The 22,752-nt window shown below is 39.5% G+C and overlaps 1 protein-coding gene across 1 annotated transcript in view; it reads left to right on the top strand.

Annotated features, from left to right (window-relative positions):
* The window catches only part of LOC145403128 (arginase, hepatic-like), a 35,012-nt gene extending 15,083 nt beyond the window's left edge, over window positions 1-19,929 (top strand). Inside the window, exons 4-5 of the mRNA XM_080274955.1 lie at window positions 18,255-18,436; window positions 19,745-19,929. Of these exons, the coding sequence (XP_080131081.1) occupies window positions 18,255-18,436; window positions 19,745-19,929 (367 nt within the window). The remainder of the gene's footprint in view (window positions 1-18,254; window positions 18,437-19,744) is intronic.
* Window positions 19,930-22,752: the final 2,823 nt, after the last annotated feature.

Raw genomic sequence — 22,752 nt, forward strand, 5'->3', positions numbered from 1 at the left:
CTTGGCATTACCTGAAATAGAATGCGAGAGTTTTCTGATCCTGAAATGGATAATGGCACGGTACTGACACTTTCAAGCAACTATGATACTCGCAGATAAATTTGCAAGGGTAATCCGAAAAAAATAAGTTGTCCGAACCATATGAAGGGTTCAAATGAGTGCATAACTTCAATTTTTTATCATTCCAGCTTCCCAGCAGATACAACATAAGGCACTGCAAATCATCAGCGATTTTGTGGTGGAAGCATTCTACTAGACTGACTTATCTCTACTAGAGCATTCTGAAGTTAACCCCTTGAGGCAGATATGTATTGTACAGTACAGCCATAAGAAAAACTACCGTTACCCCCAGGAATGTTCGATACGAAACGAACGTTAGCTGGGCTATGTGGGCGGGTCCTGCTGTTCACCCCTCCCCTATCTAGTGTTGCCATATCACAATCCCATCACAAGAGTTGGAATAATGAGCAAGAATGAGCCATATGGCAGGGAAATAAATAGGACGTGTTTGTGTTACCCTGAGCGCCCTGCCGGGGATTAATAATGAAACTCGCACGTTTATTATTTTCCTACTATTCAACACTTATTATCTATAGAATACAACAAATAAATTATTTTGAAGGGTATTAAATCCATAGGCACTGACTTTTTTTTTTTTTTTTTTAATAATCTAGCAGGGGTGCATGAGTTCATCTGTTTGCTTTAAATGGGTGGTTTAATGCTTCAGATGGATGTTTCCGAGATAATATGGATGGGATGTGACAGAGTTTGTGGCAACCACGCATCGCTGTCTAGAGGCTGTTTTAGAAGCAGGGGGTGGGTATACAAAATATTAAAACAATAAGACTGAACACGTATTATTATTTTCCTTCTACTCAACATTTTCTTAAAAGTAGGAAAGCAATACATATCATTATTACATTGAAATTTACTGCTTGTATCGGCTGAATTATTATCATACGTCTGGCATGGGTGCACATACTCATTGCCCGTCTGCATGTGTGTTGTCGACTCTACACCATTATATTTTTATTAATGAATTCGGTGTCTAATAATAAAACGTATTGTCTTTATGCACAGAGGCCAAACACTAGCTTTTACTACCTCTAGCACAAATTTTAATGTCTGTCTCACATAACCTACATCGACGGGTTTGCGGTACAAACTTTCTTGTCCCGTCATTCCACAACACTGCATCGTTGTGTCATAGTGCATAGCTATGAAGGGTAACGATAATTTTTCTTATGGCTGTACGTCGGCCACTAACATTTCAGCGTCCTTTGTTCTGTAGAATCGTAATGCTGCACTCTTAGTGGGTATGAAAGCATCTCTACCTTACCTTATTCATTTGGGAAGAGTAACTTATACATAATTATAAATCACTTGCTTTTCATACTCATGTCTTGCTTACTCTTCAGTGACAATTTTCTTCATAGTTGGGAGCATGTTCTGAATAGTAAGCAGAGAATTTACAAAAGAATAATGCTCATGTTATGCTGTAATGTAAGAGAACTAGTTAAGTTCACTTTGAATTTGGCAGTGAAAGCTTACTTTTCATATTGTACCCACCATGCCCGGAAGTATTAAATCGGGGCATGAGGGGTGTACCCAGCATTTATGCTCAGTACATAGAGGGGTGTTCAGTATTTATTTATAAATGATATAAAATAATACTGCTAGTATTCCTTCAATCAAAGATCTTTAATTTTTAAACATATAGGATATATTCATGCTAACCTGGAGCTACAATTCTACATTAAGGAAATACGTAACTAGAAGAGGTCTGGTCCATTAAGCTGAAGCTTTTGAAACACAATGAAGTGAATTAACGAATAGGTCACTGAGACATTGTCTTTATAATATTTGAAATGATAAATGTTGGAAAAAAGTCAAATGGAATATTATATGTAACTCAGTCTCCGGATACATAAATAATATCAAAAACATAATTAACAGCCTAACAACGTGACTAAATGATAGTTATTGTAACTTATTGTTAATTCGTGTAGTCTCATACGGGCGTAGTTGCTCTCCTAATAATTCCACTGATACCTCACGATAATTGTGAAGCAGCATTAATAACTTCGAAACCTTTCTCACCAGTTCTGGGATATCATGGAATTACTATTAAAAAAAAAAAAATCATAAATTTCCATACACTTTTTTTTTTTTCTTTAACCTCTGACTGAATGCACAGCAGCACGTAAAGGCCACGCACCCCAATCCCTCCAACAACGCACTACTTCACATTAATACACGGACCAACATTTATCGCAGTCAATAGCATCTGTTTACCTTAACAAACACTTTAAAGTGACCACATACAATTTTACCTGAACTACACTGATGTTATAGGCCCATTAAGTCCCATAACATCAGTTATGGGAACTGTATCCCCGCGAGGAACTGTACCATGCATAGAGTTATACAAGTCACACGTAATAGGTACACCTATACAGAAATATACATATATAAACATATCCCCACATGAAGATATACTCACTTTCATACATGCATATATACTTTTAAACATATAAACAAACAAATATAATTTCAGACAGCAGAGTTGGCTTGCCTGCGGTAATTATATTCATGAGTGCATATTCATATTTAGTATTTTTCCAGTTTTTCCTGACAAAGTCTGAACCACATGAAAGACGTATTATGGGTCATTGCAATTTCTGGTGAATCCCATAGAGCCTTTAAATATGACAGTACAGTGAGGATATCCTGATGATTGATAAATTTGCTTCGGATTTGCTTCGTTCATACTACTACGGATTTTATATATAACACCATTTATCCTCGCTATTTTTAATTTCAACTTTATCTCCTTTTACCGAAGCTATTATCTTTGTGATTCCCCCCGAAATAGCTTCGTTAACCCTGGTAACTTAAGTTTCTCTATCTGAATATCAATAATTCCTGACTGAACTTTAAGCGAGTGTCATATTGCTAACTTATTGCATCTTCTGGAATAGGAAACATGCTTTCCCTGTTAAGGATGACATTCATTTCGAATAAATGCGAACTCTGGAGGAAGATGTGGGTGTCGTCGGCATTAACTTGAAATGTTGAGCAGAACGAACTGTGTCATTAGTATATACTAAAAGGCGTATTAGGCCCAAAATGGAGCCATGTGAGATTCCAGAGAAGACTGGTTTAGGTGAAGATTTTTCGTTACTAAACAATACGAACAGATATTTGACTTATGTAGCTCGAATCATTATATTACATGCACGACCGCTAATCCCATAATCTTCTCCTTTCGGCGCTCCCCATAGGGGTCGCCACAGCGGAACACCTGTCTCCATCTTACTCTGTTTTCTGCATCTTCTCTTACACCTACCACCAGCATGTCCTCCTTCACTACATCCATAAACCTTCTCTTTGGCCTTCCTCTCTTTCTCCCGCTGGGTAACTCCATTTCCAGCATCCTTCTCCCGACATACTGTACTCCTCATCCCTCCTTCGCACATGACCAAACCATCTCAGTTTCGCCTCTCTAGCTTTGTCCCCATAGTGACTTACGTGCACTGTCCCTCTAATATGTTCATTTCTAATTTTGTCCAACCTCGTCACTCCTAGTGAAAAACGCAACATCTTCAATTCTGCTACCTCCAACTGTGCCTCCTGTCTTTTTGTCAGTGGTACCGTCTCCATTCCGTACAACATGGCTGGCCTCACTACTGTCTTATAAACTTTCCCTTTCATTTCTGCAGAGACCCTTCTGTCACTGATCACTCCTGTCACCTTTCTCCACCCACTCCATCCCGCCTGCACTCTCTTTTTACCTCTCTACCACTCTCTCCGTTACTTTGTACAGTTGACCCCAAGTTTTTTTTTTTTTTACGTGTCCGACTCTGGGCAAAGGCTCAGGGCCTATTTCTTGGGGGCAGTGGCCTATCCCAAGGCCCAGTAGTCCTCCTACACCTCCACATGTCACCACTTCGGCGCTAACACCCACCGTCCATATTGAATACATGCTAGGGCTGTCTCATACAGGACTGGTGTACTGGTATTAGTTGGGGTACTTTTACGACATGTCGGCGGGTCATCTGGTAGATCAGGAAAGTCTGCTTCTTAGGAAATTCAAATCCTTAAACTGTTCCCTGCCCCAGCCGGGATTCGATCCTGGGTCCATTAGGATTGCAGGTCGCCTCTCTATCGATTCAGCCACCGCCTATTTGAATTCTTCTACCTATGCCACCTCTACACCTTGCAGCCTCACGGTTCCCCTGTCATCGCTCTCATTTACACACATGTACTGAGTCTTGCTTCTGCTTACTTTCATTCCCCTTCTCTCCAGTGCATATCTCCATCTCTAAAGTTCTGCCTCAGCTTCCTCCCGGCCCTCACTACATATCACAAAGTCGTCCGCAAACATCATTGTCCACGGAGGCTCTTGTTTAATCTCATCCGTCAATTTGTCCATCACCATTGCAAACAAGAAGGGGCTCAAAGTCGATCCTTGATGCAATCCCACCTCCACCTTGAAACCCTCAGTCATTCCTACTGCACATCTCACTGCTGTTACACTATCGTCGTACAGTAGGTCAAGAGAATTAATACATGTCCTTCACCACCCTCACATACCTCTCTGCCACCCCTGACTTTCTCATACAGTACCACAGTATGCTGTGGGATATGGTGTCGATAGCTTTAGAAAGCTCACAAAATACAATAATCTGATTCATCTTATTGCCTGAACATTGTAAATATTACTGTTGAGGTTGTGAAGCGAGGCGTGGGCCTTGCTAGAGGGGAACAAGTCAAGAGTGAGAGCAGTGGAAATGAGTTACCTGAGAGGGGCATGTGGAGTGACATTGAGGGACGGGTTGACGAATGAAGATGTGAAAGTACGTTGCGGGGTGGATGTGGGTGTATTTGAGAAAATTAAGAGAAATACAAAGAGGTGGTTTGGACTTTGGACATGTGGAGAGAATGGAGAATAAAAGACTGACTAAGAGGGTGTATGTAGGTGAAGTGGAGGAGGGAGAGGGAGGGGGAGACCGAGAATGAAGTGGAAGGATGGAGCTGAGAGGTATATGAGGGAGGGGGGAGTGAACTGAGGGAAGGGCAGTCATACTGTGGGTGACAGAGCGACTTGGAGGCGTTTTGTCTGCGGCCGCTGTTTGAGGGATTAGGGCGTCGGGCTATAGATAGACAGGTTGTGAAGAGCCAGTTCTGTCTGAGTATTCGGGTCCAAAACTATACTGAGAGTTAGACAGCAATGAATTTTATGTGAGATATTTCATCAATCTATTTCCAAAGGCCTTTAAAAACGTCTTACTCAAATTAGATTGAAATGGGTTTACAGTTCCCTAGCAATGATTTGTTTCCACTTTTATATATAAGACCCACAAGAACAGTCTGCAGGTTACGCAGAAAAGAACAGATTTTATATGACTGATTGATTACATACTTCAAAAATGGCCTTATTTCTTCAATACACGTTTTTTTTTTTTTTCTCGTAACCACATGGCCTGGAGATGATGGTTTAAGTTTTTGTCCTATAGATTTTTGCTCATATTTGGCAACTGGGGTCACCCACAACGAAAAAGCAATGGTCTCAAGAAGCAAGTCACTAAAATGTATGTCAGAGGGAGATACATTTTCAACTAGAATGGATCCAACGTATTTAAAATAATCGTTGTTGCTTGATTTGCTGCCATTGTGATATGCCGCTGAATACACTGTGTGATACTAACAGAAACTTTGTTCACTTCACTGTTTGAAACATGCTGAAATACTGAACTAGAATTGTGGGACTGCTGCTAGCAACAGTTTTTTCAAACGTGAATTCACTAAGGTTTTAGTCACAAAAACTAGCGGCCTTTCACCTCAGACTACATCATCCGAACAGAATCCACATGGACCTTATTCACCGCCTTATCTCTTATAAGGTTAACTGGTTTCCCATTATAGTCTCGGAAACCAAGGTTAGGTGCACAACTTTCCACATGTGGCATAACAGTTTCATCACCAAAATAATGTTAGATCAGCTAGCCTTTTTTTTTTTTTATCAGTTTACCTTCACAGTTGTAGTACATATCAAATAGTTCAACAGTTGTAAATTTCTGAAAACTATTTCATACGTGTGATCAATACACTCACTGAGAGAAGAGTCAACAATATGTGGCTTATTTTGCACACTTCTGCTAATGGCCATTTGTCGGAAATGATCATAGCAAATCTTCTGATATTGAGCATCTGCTGCAGTAATATATGATGGCTTCCCTTTTATTCTTAGTTCCACATTTCTGCCCTAGTGATCATTCCTTTTTTCACACAGATCTAGGAGCACCTCTTTAAATGTTTGTTGGCCAGGTCTGTCAATTGTTTGGCTTTGTATGACCCGCTTCCATCGATTACAGTGTTTTGAGTCTCTGGGCTGACATCACCACATAATCAAGCAATGTTTCTGGAACATGAACTCAGGTAACTATGACGTACACTTACGAACACGGGGCTGATTTGGTAGTTTTTCAGTGCCATGATATATTTACGCTTCAGGAGTGCAATTATTGTTTTTGAGGTGTAAAGTGAGTAGTAGCTCTTGTGACTGTCGACCTCAGACGAGTCTCCGAGTCAGATGTTGCCTTCAGAGTGAGTTGTAGGTCATCATCTCCGGCCTTGCTGCTGGCAATGATGGTGCGAGTTCCCTTCACAGTGCATGTACTGTACACCAGGGCCCCTTGCCCTGGCAGAGCTAAAACACACAAACACGCCTAGCCATCATTTGGTGCTTGTAAAAAGAGAAGTTCATAATATAAAAGTGCCCTGGGGAAAATTATCTAATTGTAAAGTTAGCCTACATTATCATGCAGCACAAATGCTGCTGGACCTTATTGTCTAACAGTTATCTGAAGTTAACATCTGTTCTCCTCTTGCACTCAAAAAACCTAGGTTTAGATAAATTCAATGACCTAATATACCAGTATAAGAGTTTATATTTCTGACTGATTTCCCCTACTATCGGACCAAAATGGCGGCCATTTTGTTATTAAATCAAAATATCGATGTCTACCGTCCTATAAACTAGCTCCATTGGGTTTCTCATACCCAAAAGGATAGGTTATGACACCATAAACTCAGTTCTATCACACATTATTCAAAGGATATAGCCAATTTCTCTATTCTAATCGGTGGTTAGAGCACCAGCTTTGGACTTCCACATATTCTATAGTTTCCCCAAAGATGTCAAAATGACATCCCTTGGATCGAGACTAGGAACCCCCAAATAATATGAATATGCCAAAAACACTGTACTATTAACAATTTCCAGGTTACCTTAATGGAACTCGACTAGTGTCAACGAATTGCTTCGGTATACGCTTGGCTTTTGATTGAATGAGAAAACCCGGAAAAGGGGTGGATACCTATGCTGATTTCAACCCCTGAACATGGAAAACAACGTGCATGTACAATTTTGAGCGTAATATGCGATGTTTAATTGTTAGAATTCATGCAAGAAAACGGTGTTACAACAGGAAATCTTTTTTTAAATAAATTTCATAGTGATCCATGTGATTGTAGCCCTTGGTACATTCCCCTGAAAAGCTGGGATTCCAACGGGTTTCTTTGGTCTCATGAGTAATATAGTGTATAACTAAAAAAAAACAAAAAAAAAACTTGCTGAAAGAATTCCTTCTCTATCTTACATTGTTTTTAGCCTCTGAAAACCACGGCGGTCTGGCCGTGTCTTGTCAGGCTGAGCCTGGTCGCGTCCCGCCGCTCATTTCTCAGCTGAACGTAAAAATCGTCTCGCTAGGCTAGCTCGCTTCGTTCGCAGAGCTCGTTCGTTCGTAATTACCATTATGTGTATTCTGTGATGCAATTTTATCAATGATCTGGTCCGTTTTCTACGTAAATAAAAAGCTGGTGTATTTTCTTTCGGGATATATTTGTGTTGTATCCATGTTTTGCTGTATTTACGTACTACTCTAAAACTGTCCTTACGTAGTGTTGCATCTTTGTATTGTTTATGTACACAAAAAATATCTGTGCGTAGGGGTGTCTGATACCTACAGTGTACATTCTCTTCCCGGCGATTTAATATGGTATGCACCTAACTGCATAGTTACCAGCGTGTGGTAGGTCGGCCACTAATATTTCAGTGTCCTTTACTAAGTCTACTAATACCAAGTCGGATCACTTCCACCTAAAACGGGTCCAAGCTGGCGCAGGGGTGGGGGGAGCATCGGAGTGACGTCAGCTTGCACGAAACGCAAGTTCAGTTGAGTACGCCTGACCGTGGTGGTGAGTGGATGCGTGCTGCACTCTGCTGATCATGACACATTTTCAGTCCGAAGTGAGGGAAGGGACTGAAATGTGTGAGGGAAGGTATGGGGGTGTGAGGGAACCTACTGCTATGTTATACGGTTAAACGAGTCCGCATTTCTTCCCATTCTTCGTTTTTCCTTATTATAAATGTTTAATTAGAGTCTGCTCTTTTATACATTTCCTGTTACTTAAGTCAACTGACGTCACACATAAGCCACGCCTCCCAGCGCCCTGAGGGAAAGTGAACTAGTAGACTTAGGTCCTTTGTTCCTTGGAGTCGCAATGTTCCACTCACAATGTGTACAGATACACTTCCATTCTACCCTGCATATTTCATTGATGAACATTAACTTTATATATATATATATATATATATATATATATATATATATATATATATATATATATACACACACACACCCGTTTCCTGCTTTCTCTTCAGCGACAACTTTCTTCATAGATGGGAGCACGTTCTGTAAGGTAAACAGAGATTTTACTAAGGAAAAATGCTCATGTAATATATCAGAAATAGTTAAGTTCACTTTGAATTTGCCAGTGAATGCTTACTTTTCATATTGTACGCACCATTCCCGAGAGTATTAAATCAGGGCGTGAGGGGCAAATCCATCATTATGCTATGTACAAGGAGGGGTGTTCTGTTCAGTATTTCATTATAAATAATGACTAATCTTGAAGCTTTAGTCACACTCCTGTGAATGGGTAATTTTTAAGCAAATAGATTTTCTTCATACTCTCATGGATATAATTCCGATTTAAAGACTTTTATAAGTACTGGAACTCTGGCCCATTAAATTGTTGTTTTTTTTTTACAGCTAAATCGAATTAACGAATGTCACTGAGATATTCTCTTTAAAATGCTTCATATGATAAATGTTGGAAAAAAGTCAAATAGAATATTATATGTTACTCAGCCTCCGGGTACATAAATAATATCAAAAACATAAGTAAGAAACTAACAACGTGACAAACTAAGTAATAATTACTGTAGCATATTACAAGTGCTCCTGGGCCCTTCAGGCCCCTCGCACTTGCTCCTGCGGAGGGTTCTCGTGCTGCTATTAATATATTTTAGTTATAGCTATGGGCAAACAATTCTATGGAGATCCTATGCTGAGTGCCTGGAACTGCGTTTTTTTTTTTTTTGTCAGAATGTGATCGCTCATTATATATAGTAAAGTTTTTCAATCGTTATGGGACCAAGTTTTTTCACATCAGCGAATTTTTTTCGATTTTTGTGCCAATTTTGGTGCGATTTGAACGTGTAGTTTCGGCTGCCCAAAATACACACACACACACACACACACGGCTAGTGCTATAATATATTAGATGTTAGATCGTGCAGTCTGATACGGTTGGGGTTGTGCTCTTAACCCTAGATAGGTAATCTTGTTTTTTTTACTATATTAAGTAACGTGGGGTCTGACGGACCCCACGGAAAAAAAAAAAAAACTTCCGTTTAAGATATTTCAAAATGCTTTAATACACAAATAACTCAACCCCTTATCTTTAAATACGGCCAGAAAAAATAAAGTTTAATTGAAAAAATATTTATTTTTTTAAAGTTTATACAAAAATGATTAAATTTTAGGTATACAAATTTTAAAATTAAATCTTGCAAAATTGAAAAGTAATATAATGATTCCTTGGGTGGCCTGCAGTAGATCGATGTTGGGACCTTCTGTATACAAAAGGAGAAAGACAGCAAATTGAAATAAAAAAATCACAAGAGGGCTCAACTGAGGTTACATTATAGGTAACCTGGGGTATGACATACCCCAATGGCTCTATAGAGCAAAATCAGAGCCAGGTACAACTATGACCCCATTATCCCCATGAAGAGCATCACTAGGCAGGAAGGTAAAGAGACGAACAGATCTGTAGACCTTATGCTCATATTTTTAAAAATTAAATTTTGGGGACTGGGGTTTCTGAGACCCCACATTACCTATCTAGGGTTAATACGTCCACTGATACCTCAAAATAATTGTGAAGCAGCATTAAAAACTTAGAACCTTTCTGACCGGTTTTGGGATATCAAGGAGTTGCTTAAAAAAAAAAAAAATCATAAATTCCCATACAGATACATCTTTTTTCTTTACCTCTGACTAAATGCACAGCAGCCAGCTAAAGGCCCCACACCCCCAATCCCTCCGCCAACCCACTACATCACATTGGCTCTGGTAGCTAGAGCAACACTTTCCAAAGTCAAAAGTATCTGTTCAACTTATCAGTTTAAAGTGACCACATACAATTTTACCTGAACTACACTGATGTTATGGGCCAATGAAGGCCAGGAGAAGCAACAGAATCCCCGCGGAGAACTGTACAGAGACAATGATTTATACAAATATACATGTAATAGGGTACACCTACACACATATATACATACATAAACATGTCCCCACATGGAGAGATACACAAACATTCATACATACATATATACATACACACATATACACAAACAAAACAATTTCAGACAGTAGAGTTGGACTGTCTGCGGTAATTATTGACTGCACAAACATATTTAGTATTTGTTCAGTAGGTTTCTCCTGATTGGAAGTTTGAACCACATAGAAAACGTATTAAGTCTCATTGCAATTCCTAGTGATTTCCATATCTTAGATCCTCTAAATATGACAGTACGGTGAGGATATCCTAATGACTGATAAATTTGCTTGGGATTTCGTTCATACCACTGCGGATTATATATATAAAACACCAGTTATCATCGCTGCTTTTAATTTGATCTTGGTTATCTGCTGTAACCAAGGCAACCGATTATCTTTTGTGAGTCCCCTCGAAATAGCCTCGTTAACACTGGTAACTTGAAGTTTTTTCTATCTGAATATCAATAATTCCTGACAACTTTGAGTGTAGTGTAAGGAGCTTTACTATAAAGTGTTAATTTATTATGTCTTATGGAAGAGGAAACATGCTTTCCCTGTTATAGATGACAATAATTTTGTATAAGTGCGAACCCTGGAGGAAGATGTGGGTGTCGTCGGCATAATTATAACTTCAAATGTTGAGCAGAATGAACTGTGTCATTAGTATGTACTAAAAGGCGTATTGGGCCCAAAGTGGACCCCTGTGGGATTCCAGGGAAGACTGGTTTAGGTGAAGATTTTTCGTTATTAAATAATACGAACTGTTGTTAATGCTTAAGTAGCTGCAATCATTATATTACATGCACAACCGCTAATACCATAATAAGGTAATTTATTCAACAGTATGCTGTGGGATATGGTGTTAAAAGCTTTGGATAGCCTACATCTCATTGCCTAAACATTGTCAGTATTACTGGTGAGGTGAAGACCCAGTTCGGTTTGAGTATTTGCGTCTGAAAGCAATGAATGATATGTGTGATATTTCATTAATCTATTTCCAACGGCCTTTTAACAAATATATCTCAAGTTAGGTAAAATTGAACTGGGTCTATAGTTCCCTGTCAGTGATTTGTTCGCACTTTTATGTACTGTATAGGACCCATATGAACAATATGCAGCTTGCGCGGAAAAGAGTAGAATTTAAATGTCTGATTGATTATATAGTTGAAAAATGGCCAAATTTCTTCAATACACGTTTTTTTAATTGTTATCACAGAGAAATCATCATGGCCTGGAGATGATTGTTTAAGTTTTTGTCCTATAGACTTATTCTCATATTTAGCAACTAGGCTAAGTCAAAACGAAAAAGCAGTGGTTACCAAAATGTTTTCAGAGGGAAGTACATTTTCAACTAGCTAGGATTCAACATTACTAAAATAATCGTTGAAGCAAAATGCAATTTTAGACTGGGTTAGGGGTTATTATGTTATTAAATTAAGATGATAATTATTTTATCCTTTTTTTTTTCTTCTCCTGTTATACCACTGATGACTTACCATGTCTTCTCAATATCAGCTGAATACTCATTTAAGTTTTTTTTTTTTTCGTAATTTTCTCTTGCACTCTTTATTATCTAACTGAGATTTTTCTGAACTGCTTAAATCGATATTCATATGTTATTGGCCTTTCTCATACAATTTTTTACGTTTTTTTCTTTCCATTTTGACTTCCTTATTGCCGGGTATTAATAATATAAGGCTTGCCAATCAATCAATCAATCAATCATTTCCTGTGGCACCCTCGGGGATGCATAGGGCCTCGATGAACTCACACCACCACATCCTATCTTGTGCTAACTCCTCAAGATCTCCCCAACACTCATCTCCAGCTTCCCGTCTCATTGTCCTCACCCACGTCTCTTTTGGCCTTCCTCTACCTCTCCTACCAAGTGCCACCCACCCTGGTGTACCTCGTACTATTCCCTGTCTCCTATACACATGTCCTAGCCACTTCCATCGTGAGAACCTAACATGTTCATCGACCGGCTGCACTCCCGTTATTTCTCTAATTCTACTATTTGGTATCCTTTCCCACCACTTAACTCCTAATATTCTTCTAAGTGCTTTGTTTTCAAACACCAAGAATTTATTTTCCATAGTCACTGTGCTGTACCAAGACTCGTGTCCATAAATTAAGATACTCCTAACCATTACCTTATAAAGTTTGATTTTTGTATGCACAGAAAAATTGTTATTATTCCAAATATTTTTAAGCATTCCCATTGCCTGATTAGCCTTCTTTAACCTTTCCTCGAATTCAAAGTTCAAAGAACCATCCTTGACTAAATAAGTACCTAAATATTTAAACCTATCAACTTGCTTTACAACCATACCTCCAATTACTCATTCCTGCGCATTTTCCATGTTCATATTGATTATTTCAGTTTTTCCACAATTAATAACCAAACCCACCTTGCGACCTTCACTCACCAAACAGTCCAACACTCTCTGCATCTCTTCTGGCCCATCACAAATCAAAACTATATCATCTGCATAATCTAAATCCAAAAGTTTCCTGTTCTCTCCCCAAAGTATACCTGCACCGGTTTCTGTTCCTACGCGTTTCATAATGTAATCAATGACCAATATAAATAGTAAAGGCGATAGAACACCACCTTGAATTACTCCGGACTTGACTTCAAACGAATCACTCAGACAACCATCAACCATCACTTTACAAAATGTGTCCTCATGCATGCCAATATTTCTCCTTAATAATGCTTCACTGGAAAATGCTGGTTGTACAACTGACTTAGTTTATATATGAATCAGAATCGATCGATATTACTCGATCTCATATCCTGTAAGCAGGATTTTTTTTTTCTTTTTTTTTTTTTTGTCTTCTTAAAAGCAGATATTGACTGAGTATTGATTATTCTCTGAAACTTTTGTACGAGGTTGAAATGTGTGTTGTTGTTGTTGTTGTTTGTGTGTGTGTGTGTGTGTGTGTGTGTGTGTGTGTGTGTGTGTGTGTGTGTGTGTGTGTGTGTGTGTGTGTGTGAGCGTGTGTGAGAAATAAACTGAAGACAGAGAAATGATCACTAATCTAATTAAGATTATGCTGCTAGTTGTATAGTTAATGAAGTCATTGCTCCAAATACGGTATGGTTAATTAGCGGGGCACGTGCGTGACCGACGGAGGCTTATTTAGAGTCGGAAAAAAAAAAGTGAGAGTACATGGTAGATAAAAGGTCACTTACGAGTGTATCGTTCTCATCGTATTTTTATCATTTTGGATTAATATCACTCTTCATATAACAACGTAATTTAGCCCCTGACAGAACTTCCAAAACAGTAGTAAGATATTCCATTAACTGAGCTCTACTGGCATTTGGGGGGGTGTACAACATACCACTTATATATTAAACTCACATCAAGAAACAGTGAGTCAGTGCAAGGTAGCTGTAAAGCAAGATCCTAACGAACAGCACCATTAAATATGCTTGAAAAATAAGCTAACTAGACCTACACCGTCAGTATCTTTATTGGGGAAATAAAGGGAGTAACCTTCCAAATCATACTTGTTCCATATCGAATCATTAAGACTGGTTTCACATAATCTTCGAACATCAGATCATCAGACTATATTCATCTGATTAAGATACTGTTCACTGAAGGTGTGGAGGTGGAGTGGAATGCTTCATATATTAAAAGACAAAATATTTTAAGTTATTAGAAGACTAATTTGCATTTTCGCTGAGATCATCATGAAATAGTAATTACAGTTTGGTTATTCTACATTCATAGCCGTGAACTGATCATCTCTAGGGTCTGAATCTGTCATTATGGTGAAAGGGATTAAAAATCACTTTATCAATTGTATTTAGACTATTTTACCAAGAAGTCTGTTAGATATTGATAAAGATCTTTATAATTTAAAAAAGTTGGGAGACATCTTGAAAACTGAGCCATAGTAACGAAATAAAACTGTAAAAGCAGTATAAAGTCAGTATTAGAGGACATACGGTTACACAAAATTAGGCAATCTGATTGTTTAGCCGCTACTGGTCGTCCTGTCTCTATTCGGTGCTGTGTTTGCATGTGGCTGGGTGCTTTGGTCATTTGAAGTACCACTGGTAGCAGGATTTTCATTAACATTTTGTTCCTTGATAAGTACAGTAATTTTGTGCCGAGGAAAAATGTTTTTTGCCTTGGGAGACAGCAGTCTTCATTGCTGGAAGCTGTTCATTGTTATTATTCTGTGAAGTAGGGCAGAGATCATCATTCAGGAATGTATGAGTACTCAAAAGTTTCCTTGCGTTTTCCATGGTTATATTGCAGTTGGCAATCCTTGCGAACAGTACAAGCGCTGGGCGTGGTCTACTCCCGCTTTGCTGTGCTGACCCAGACCGTATGCACTGTCCACTCGTACCTCTAGCAGTTGTAGCTTGTCCTTCATGAATTTGGTCACCTTCGCCGTTGTTTGTTCACTAGTTTCAGTCTGGTCTTTGGGAAGGCCATCGGCCAGGATATTTTTACGGGGACACTGGTCATTAAGGAGGTTGCAGTGGGCTACCACCAGCGCCGTTGCTGTTTGTATTTATTCAGTTCTCTTTTTAGTTCAACTACAGTTCTATCATCAGCTACTTTCTGACATTGGAGTTACCCAGCTTCTTTTTTCAGTTCATCGACTTTAGCCTATGTATACTCCAGAGATTTCCTGACATCTAATGCAGTCGATTCGAGAGAGTACACTTTATCCAAAAACTGCTTAAGGGTAAAATCAATAGCTTTACCGTAGGCCTGAGACTGAATGTCCATCAGTGCTTTAACTACTTCGAGAGACACCATGGTTGAAGTTCATTTGAAGTATAAAACGTGCAAGCATTGATTTTTATAATAATTCTGTTTACTTGTTCCTGGTTATGTATTAACTATTTGTACTAGCAAAAGGCATTCTTTTTCCCCTGCTGGCATGGTGGTAGCCTTAAAACTATGGCACAGCTGAAGAAAGGGTGGAGTCCGAACACCCTGCCAGGACCCTCACTCAGGATAAGTTACTGAAACTTGTACTGAATGGTAGGTAAGAATCTAAATGAGACTTACAGACAATACACACATCTAGTTAACAATAAGGTTGATTAAATTCCATGTTACAGCACACAATGTTGGAGGGAAAATTATGATATATTATGAATTCTAGTCTTCGTATCTCTAGACCATTTTATTCAGCTTTTTGAATGACTTCGCATTGGTAAGATTAAGTATGGAACAAGTTTAAGTACAAAAGGCCTTTCTCAAGTTAAATAAAATGGTCTTAAAGCTGCAACAACAAAATAGTGACGTTACCGTGGTCAAGAGTTTAACCTTTCTTTTGCTATATGTTGCTCCATATCCTTTAGGTATACGAGAATGCATTATTTTAGTTTGCTGTTACTACCTACAAAACGGTTTTATTCAACTAAGGAATGAAGTTTGCTAGCCAAGGAATAAATGAAGATTTTAGTCTGTGCTCTCGTCGGTTAAGAACGCTCCCAAGCGCCTCCTCCATAGTAACTTATTTTCTAGATATGTCTGGTTAATATCCTTATGTTCACTACGTAAGTAAAGTGAGGTCACATTTGAAGGGTTTAGATAACACAGGAGAACAGTGAAGTGCAACAAGCAAAATAGATCGCTTAGGAAAAGGTACTAGGGAGCTTCCTAAATCGACTAGAACACATGCCTGTATCTAACCCATCAAGTTCGAATAATCTGTTCTAAGCTGACTGAAACCGTCTGGAAAAAAGATGTCATTGACGTACATACAAAAAATGAAAGGATGAACAAATACTACTTGAATATACTATCTGATCCTACATGTTGTGAAGGGTCGCCGAGACAACAGAACCTCAATGTACTTGTCCCTACTCAATAACGACCCCTTTTCCCACGACACACCAACCTCCCTTACATACTCGTAATCTTGCCCCTTATCTGTCCAATTTGTTCTTCGTCCTTCTCCTCCAAGCCACCACACCCTCATACTCTTGGGTGGGCAGTTTGTCACTCCCTTTGCTCTCCATATGGCCGAACCTCTTCAGATTGCTATGCTGTATATTTTCCACACACCGTACCGTCTTAGGGATCTGCGCCATTGTTACTTCTCTCAGCACCGGGCGGGTAACGGATTGTACTGTCTTTCGGCGATGCGTCAAGAGGATGCTTGTTGAATGGGGGTGTGGAGGGGGGTGGACAGGAAACCCTCTCCTTTGTGATGGCAGCTGGATCACTTTGTAAGACAGTGGTAGGTGTTTTTTTTCTTTACCATTTTGGTATTTCAGTGCAGTTCAGGTATTCTTAGTGTTTCTAGTGTTTTTAATGTTTTTCATTTTTACTTATGTTTTATATTCCTTTGAGCTTTTATTCTCTCTGTTGTCGTCTTTTAAATTGTTTTCCTGCTGTATATGACCCTGGTAGTTGCATCACCAGTTTTGTTTCAGTTAATTATTCAGTTAGTCAATCAGTCCTCACACCATATTTCCTCTCATATTCAGAACAGTTCTGTCTCTCTGCTTCAGCTAACTCCAAACTCTTTGCTCATCTGAGGGTGAGTCATACAGTATGAGCCTGAGAGTAACTACTTTCACCATTAACTTCGTCGTCGTCGCAACAACTCTAGTACTTTATTGATTCCAGCTAACGAATCTTTTTTTCTTTTCTTTTTTTTTTAATCTTTTTCGATTGAGTGAGCCACAGCAGAATAAGATGGGTAACTTCTACACAACACTCTTCATTTGCCCATCTACCCCTATCCCCATGCCATAGCTCCTTTACGGTATATAATGTGTTTTCCAGCAGCTCTCACTGAATGTATCCGTCTAACATCGTTCACTCCTCATTCCTTTATGATCGTGCCGGCAGTAATATACTCTAATGCACTGCTTGCTTTAGTGTCGGAATTAATATACTCGCTTCTAATGCATGATTAATTCTTCGCTTACATTCCTATTTTTTCGTCACTGATCTTAAACATTTGAGTTCAGTAACAAGTTCATCTTTATTTTTGCTACCACCAGATTTTATTCATCTTAAGACGGACCCTATTTAATGACGGCTTTACCTAACTCCATCCATTAAATGTCTCTAAAACTAAATAAAAGCCAGACGATTTTATGCAGTTAAGACAAACCCCTAACAGTAAAACGGTTAATGGAGGGTGTATCTAACTTCTGGTGTTGAATGTCTCTTTGAAGCTGCATAAAAATAATTTGGTGGTTGCAATGCTAGAATATAAAATGAATAGCCGGACAGAAGAGGTGAACACCCCTGCCACCTTCCCTCTTCCCTGCGCCTTCCCTTCAGTTCATTCTCCATACTGCCATCTTCGTTCACGACTGCATAATACTCGAACACCGCTGCCCACAAAGAGAGTTCTGAACGACACCCCTGCCCGCAAAGAGTCCTGAACTAGCTGGGCATCGTGAGCTACAGTATACATAAGGGGGGCCGCTGCATATACTTCACCAGCTTAGCATCTCTCATTAACTAGGTATAATATTGCCCAGATATCATGTTTACCTGCCTTGACATCTCTTTCTTCTGCCCTGACGTCACCCGTAATATCTCTTGTACATTTCAGAGAGTTCCTGGACCAGCTAGGCATCGTGAACTACGGTATGCGTGAGGTGGACCAGCTGGGTGCGGCTGAGGTGGTGGCACGGTGTCTGGACCACCTAGATCCTGGCAAGGGCAGGGCGCTGCACGTCTCCTTCGACATTGACGTACTCGACCCCACTGAGGCTCCAAGCACAGGAACGCCAGGTGAGACAGGACAGGAGGTGAGGCAGGACGAGAGCAAGGAAGGTTAGGCAGGAAGGCAGCCACAGGTAGAAAGATAAGGCAAGAGTGGACACAAGGTAAGGCAGGAACAGGAAGGCAGAAACATAAGTCTGTATTAGACCTAGGCAGGAAGATAACCAAAGGCAGATAGAAAGACTAGAAAGGAAAGCTAGGGAGAGAGAGAAAGAATGATTGAGGAAGATTGGGGGCAGGAAGACTAGAAACTAAGTAAAGGCAGGAAGAAAGGTTTGGGAGACAATAATTATACGTAGGAAGGCAGAGAGGAGGTTAAGCAGGCAGAAAGAAAAGTTAACAAGGCAAGATTGTCAAGTAAGTAGACACGCAAAGTGAGACAGGAAGGCATACAGACAGATTAGGCAGGCAGGATGATTAAGTAAGAAGGCAAGGAGGAAAGATACTTTGATATGAAACAGAAAAGATTAAGTAGGAAAGCATGTCAAATGAGGCAGGAGGACAGATACAATGGTTAGTCAAGAGAGCTAGTAAAAATTGTAAACAGACAGGTAGGTTAATTTTTTCAGTGCAATTTGTCTTTTTAAAATTTCACTCCTGTTGCCGACGTATCGTTTTATTTAGATCAGAAAATAATTTTTGTAATAGATAGCTTAGATATAGCCTACATTAACCCCTGACGGAAAGAGATTCATCCTGATTCGAATATAATTGCTTAGCACTAACAAGAATGAAATGCAAAACACACTATTATATTGATGAGCTTCATCATCTCATGGTCGCGTCTTCTCGCATCATATCACAACTAACGGCAGACGATTTTATTGAACTGCGAGTGAGTAAAAGAATATAAGATTATTAATATTGGGACCTTCAACCCTCTACGCCCTAGGACAGTTCTAGTTTTCTGTTCGGCTAATGCTAAACGACTATTTTAAGTTGAGAGGACCACAGGGACCTGATAGTGCTCATACTGGAACTATTAACTCTCTTATGATCGGGACAACTCTAATATTCTGTACAAGATAACGCTAGACAATTATATTAATCTCACAGTGAACATAGGAGCCTGAGAGTATTCACGTTGTCACCATTAACTCTCTCAGGATTGGAACACATTCTGGTACTCTATTACAGCAAACATCAAACATTTATATTCATCTGAAAGTGAGTCACAGGAGCCTGGGGGTGTTGAAGGGGACAGAGGGGAAAGCTAACTCAGCTGGAAGAAGAAAATGGTACACAAGAGAGTCCGGACTCCCTGGCATCCCTATGAATTTTCCTCTTCTGCATTACTGTTCTCGATGTATTTTTCAGTGCGTGGTGGTCTGAGCCTTCGCGAGGGACTGTTGGTGGCTGAGGCCGTGCAGGAGGGTGGCTACCTGCGGGCTATGGACATGGTGGAAGTCAACCCATCACTTGGTTCTGACCAGGACGTAGCCAACACCGCCACAGCCGCCAAACTCGTCCTACTGGCCGCGCTGGTGGGAAGGAACAGCTAGGCGATTGTGACAGTGCAGAGCTGACTCACCACGTCGCCTCACCGCCATTACATTTTCATATGAACTCCTCTGTGGTGTGACGCGCCACTGCAACTACTTCTTTCGACGTCGTACATGCGTCACCCACTAATATTCAGTCGGTCTACTGCAGTTATCTTCATTTCTTATGTTCTTCAATTCTTCTCCCAGCAAAACTCCTTTCCTGCTCTACTTTTTCTTGCATTTCATCCTCTAAACTCCCATCCTTGCTCATCACACTACCTGGACACGTGAAAGCTCGCAGGTTCTCCATTTCCTACGTTTTGCCAGTATACCATACCATGTACACATTTACACCCATGAGTGCATTACTCCCAGAGCTTATTGAACTTTGTGACTGTGTAATAACACACACACACACACACACACACACACAAGCGATACTCATCCATACATAGACATAAGGCATATTCATCATGTTTATGTCTGATATTTCTAACAGTGTAAACTATGATTTGAAAAATAACAATAACTTAAAATTGAAGTGCTCCAACGGATATGTAAAGATGTTTAAGAAAAACTATTCACTGCATGAAATTATTCGAAATACTTTATCTACCAACACTTACATTATTCACACAAGAATTTGAAAGATGTCAGTTTTTTTTTTTTTTTTTCCAGAGGTGGCGACTGCATATGTTTACAAGGCACTCGTTCCGATATTTTATTTGTATCTGGGTTCTCACTTGGGGCTCAGTTTGGTAATATGTATACGTTGCATAATAACCTCATGATAGACTGGGAAGTTAGTACTTTGCTCTGGTCTAAATTAGGCTTGATTAAGTTTGGTGGTGTTCGGTGTGTTTCAGTAACACGGAGGAAACGGCAATTAAAAAAAAAAAAAAAAATGCTTCACCCCCCCCCAAAAAAAAAGAATAATCAGGAAATAGACAAATACAAGATGTAGTATTTCTACTGTTTAAAATTGCCCCATCTACTTCATATCAGAATAAGTGATCAAGTGGCTCTGCTACCAACACGGGAAAGAAAGGTTGCATGAGGTAAAACAGCAACACGTGAGTAAAGAATGTTTTTATGCTGTTATGTACTGTATTCAGTTATTATAAAAGTGGCACAAAAATACTTTGAAGAGCCAGATACCCATTCATCTCTTTCGTTAATAGTTAATGATAAGTTATACAAGATGTGCAAAGTATGTCTGCCTGTTATCAACCAAAGCGGGTGAGTCATCATCTGGTGATTTAATGGCTCTGGCTTGGAGTATCTTAGCAACCAGATAATGCCCTGATATTGTGTCGATTTCTCGTTGGCACCGAAAACTACAAAGCATCTCCTTTCAATATTACACGTTAATATTATCTTGCGTGCTATCCATTTTTTTTTTTTTTAATGACACTGCATTTGTAACATACCACAGGATATTAAAACACAGAAACCTAAGGGCTCACTCTAAGCTTAATACAATTGTATGTCGGGAGCAGAAATAGATTATCTGAGCTGTTCCGACAATGAGAGGATTAACGAGAACAGTATTGACACTCAGGCTCATATAACTCACTCTCAGGTAAATAATATCGTGTAGCGCAAGGTAGAGTATAATGCTAAAATTGTCCCCGACCATGAGAGGGTTAAAGTGATATGTACAAATTGAAAAACTGAGGAGGTGGGGTTAGAAAATTCCTAAACTCAACGAGAGAGCAGCCTCGTTTCTCTTAAATCAAGATGACAGATCATCTAAAAGAGTTAGGCAAATATGCATAATCCGCAAATATGAACTGATGTTTACCTAACTCTGTGTTCTCATGACGCTGGATGAGCTCTGATTTCACATTAGTCGGTCTGGTTCATCTGACGAAACTGGGCTACCCTCACAACTTGAGTGCTAAATCGTCGTTGCATAAAATTCAGCAAGACTTGGTTTGGGGGCAGAAATGAGTCTCCTCCATTACTAGTCAAATCGACCCTCCAGCTTAAAGAAGGTAGCGAGCTTTGTCAGGTTAGAGTAAGTGCGCCATAGTTCGTTACTGCTTTGGTTGTAGAGGTGTAGCTGGGACAAAATTCACCGAAAAATCCCATCTTTTGCTTCTCACATTAATGTGCTGGCTAGTATTCCTACGTCGTAAGGCAATTCTCTGATGTGATACGTCAGGGAGGACATTGCGAAGTATAGCCGGAGTGAAATGATAGGTGGACTTTTCTCCCTGGCGTCACGGTACTTCCCTCTAACCTCCATATTATGCATACCACCTTTGCAATTAGACGTCTGTTTTTATCAGCATCCCGGAACTGTGTTAGCTCAGTGCCTGAAAAACCCTCTTCCAACTTTCTCCACTCATTATTGTTTGCCTCTTCATCTCCAATAAACCACTTCTATCCAGTTTGCTTTCTTATACACGCCTATCACTCTCCTGGATACTCAGACTTTTGTGACGTAAAATGTTTTTCACAATATTCTTCTATCTCTTCGTCAGTATCCTCCTTCCTGTCTTTTCCTCTACTTCCAGTTTGTAATGATCAGTTCGTTTCCTCGAACTCCTGGGAAATTTGGCAGATTTACATGCCGTTGTGTTATGTATCACTGCTACATCTCATCAACTTGATTTTTCTCATTTTAACACCTAGCATCCTCTTCTCTCAAAGTCACCCGAACCCTAATAATAACTATTGATTTTGTATTCAAGCGAGCTAAGCGAGTAAAAACACTTTACTTCAGCCCCAAATGACTTGTAAATTTCTCTGCTCAAGGAACACCAAAACTTTGTTTTCTTCTCAGATATTGAATCAGTCGTGGCGTGTCATAACATTTTGAAAATGTTATGAGAA

The sequence above is a fragment of the Coenobita brevimanus genome, chromosome 60 (assembly GCF_032717465.1).
Source record: "Coenobita brevimanus isolate Jiangsu-jjx chromosome 60, ASM3271746v2, whole genome shotgun sequence".
Lineage (NCBI taxonomy): Eukaryota > Metazoa > Arthropoda > Malacostraca > Decapoda > Coenobitidae > Coenobita > Coenobita brevimanus.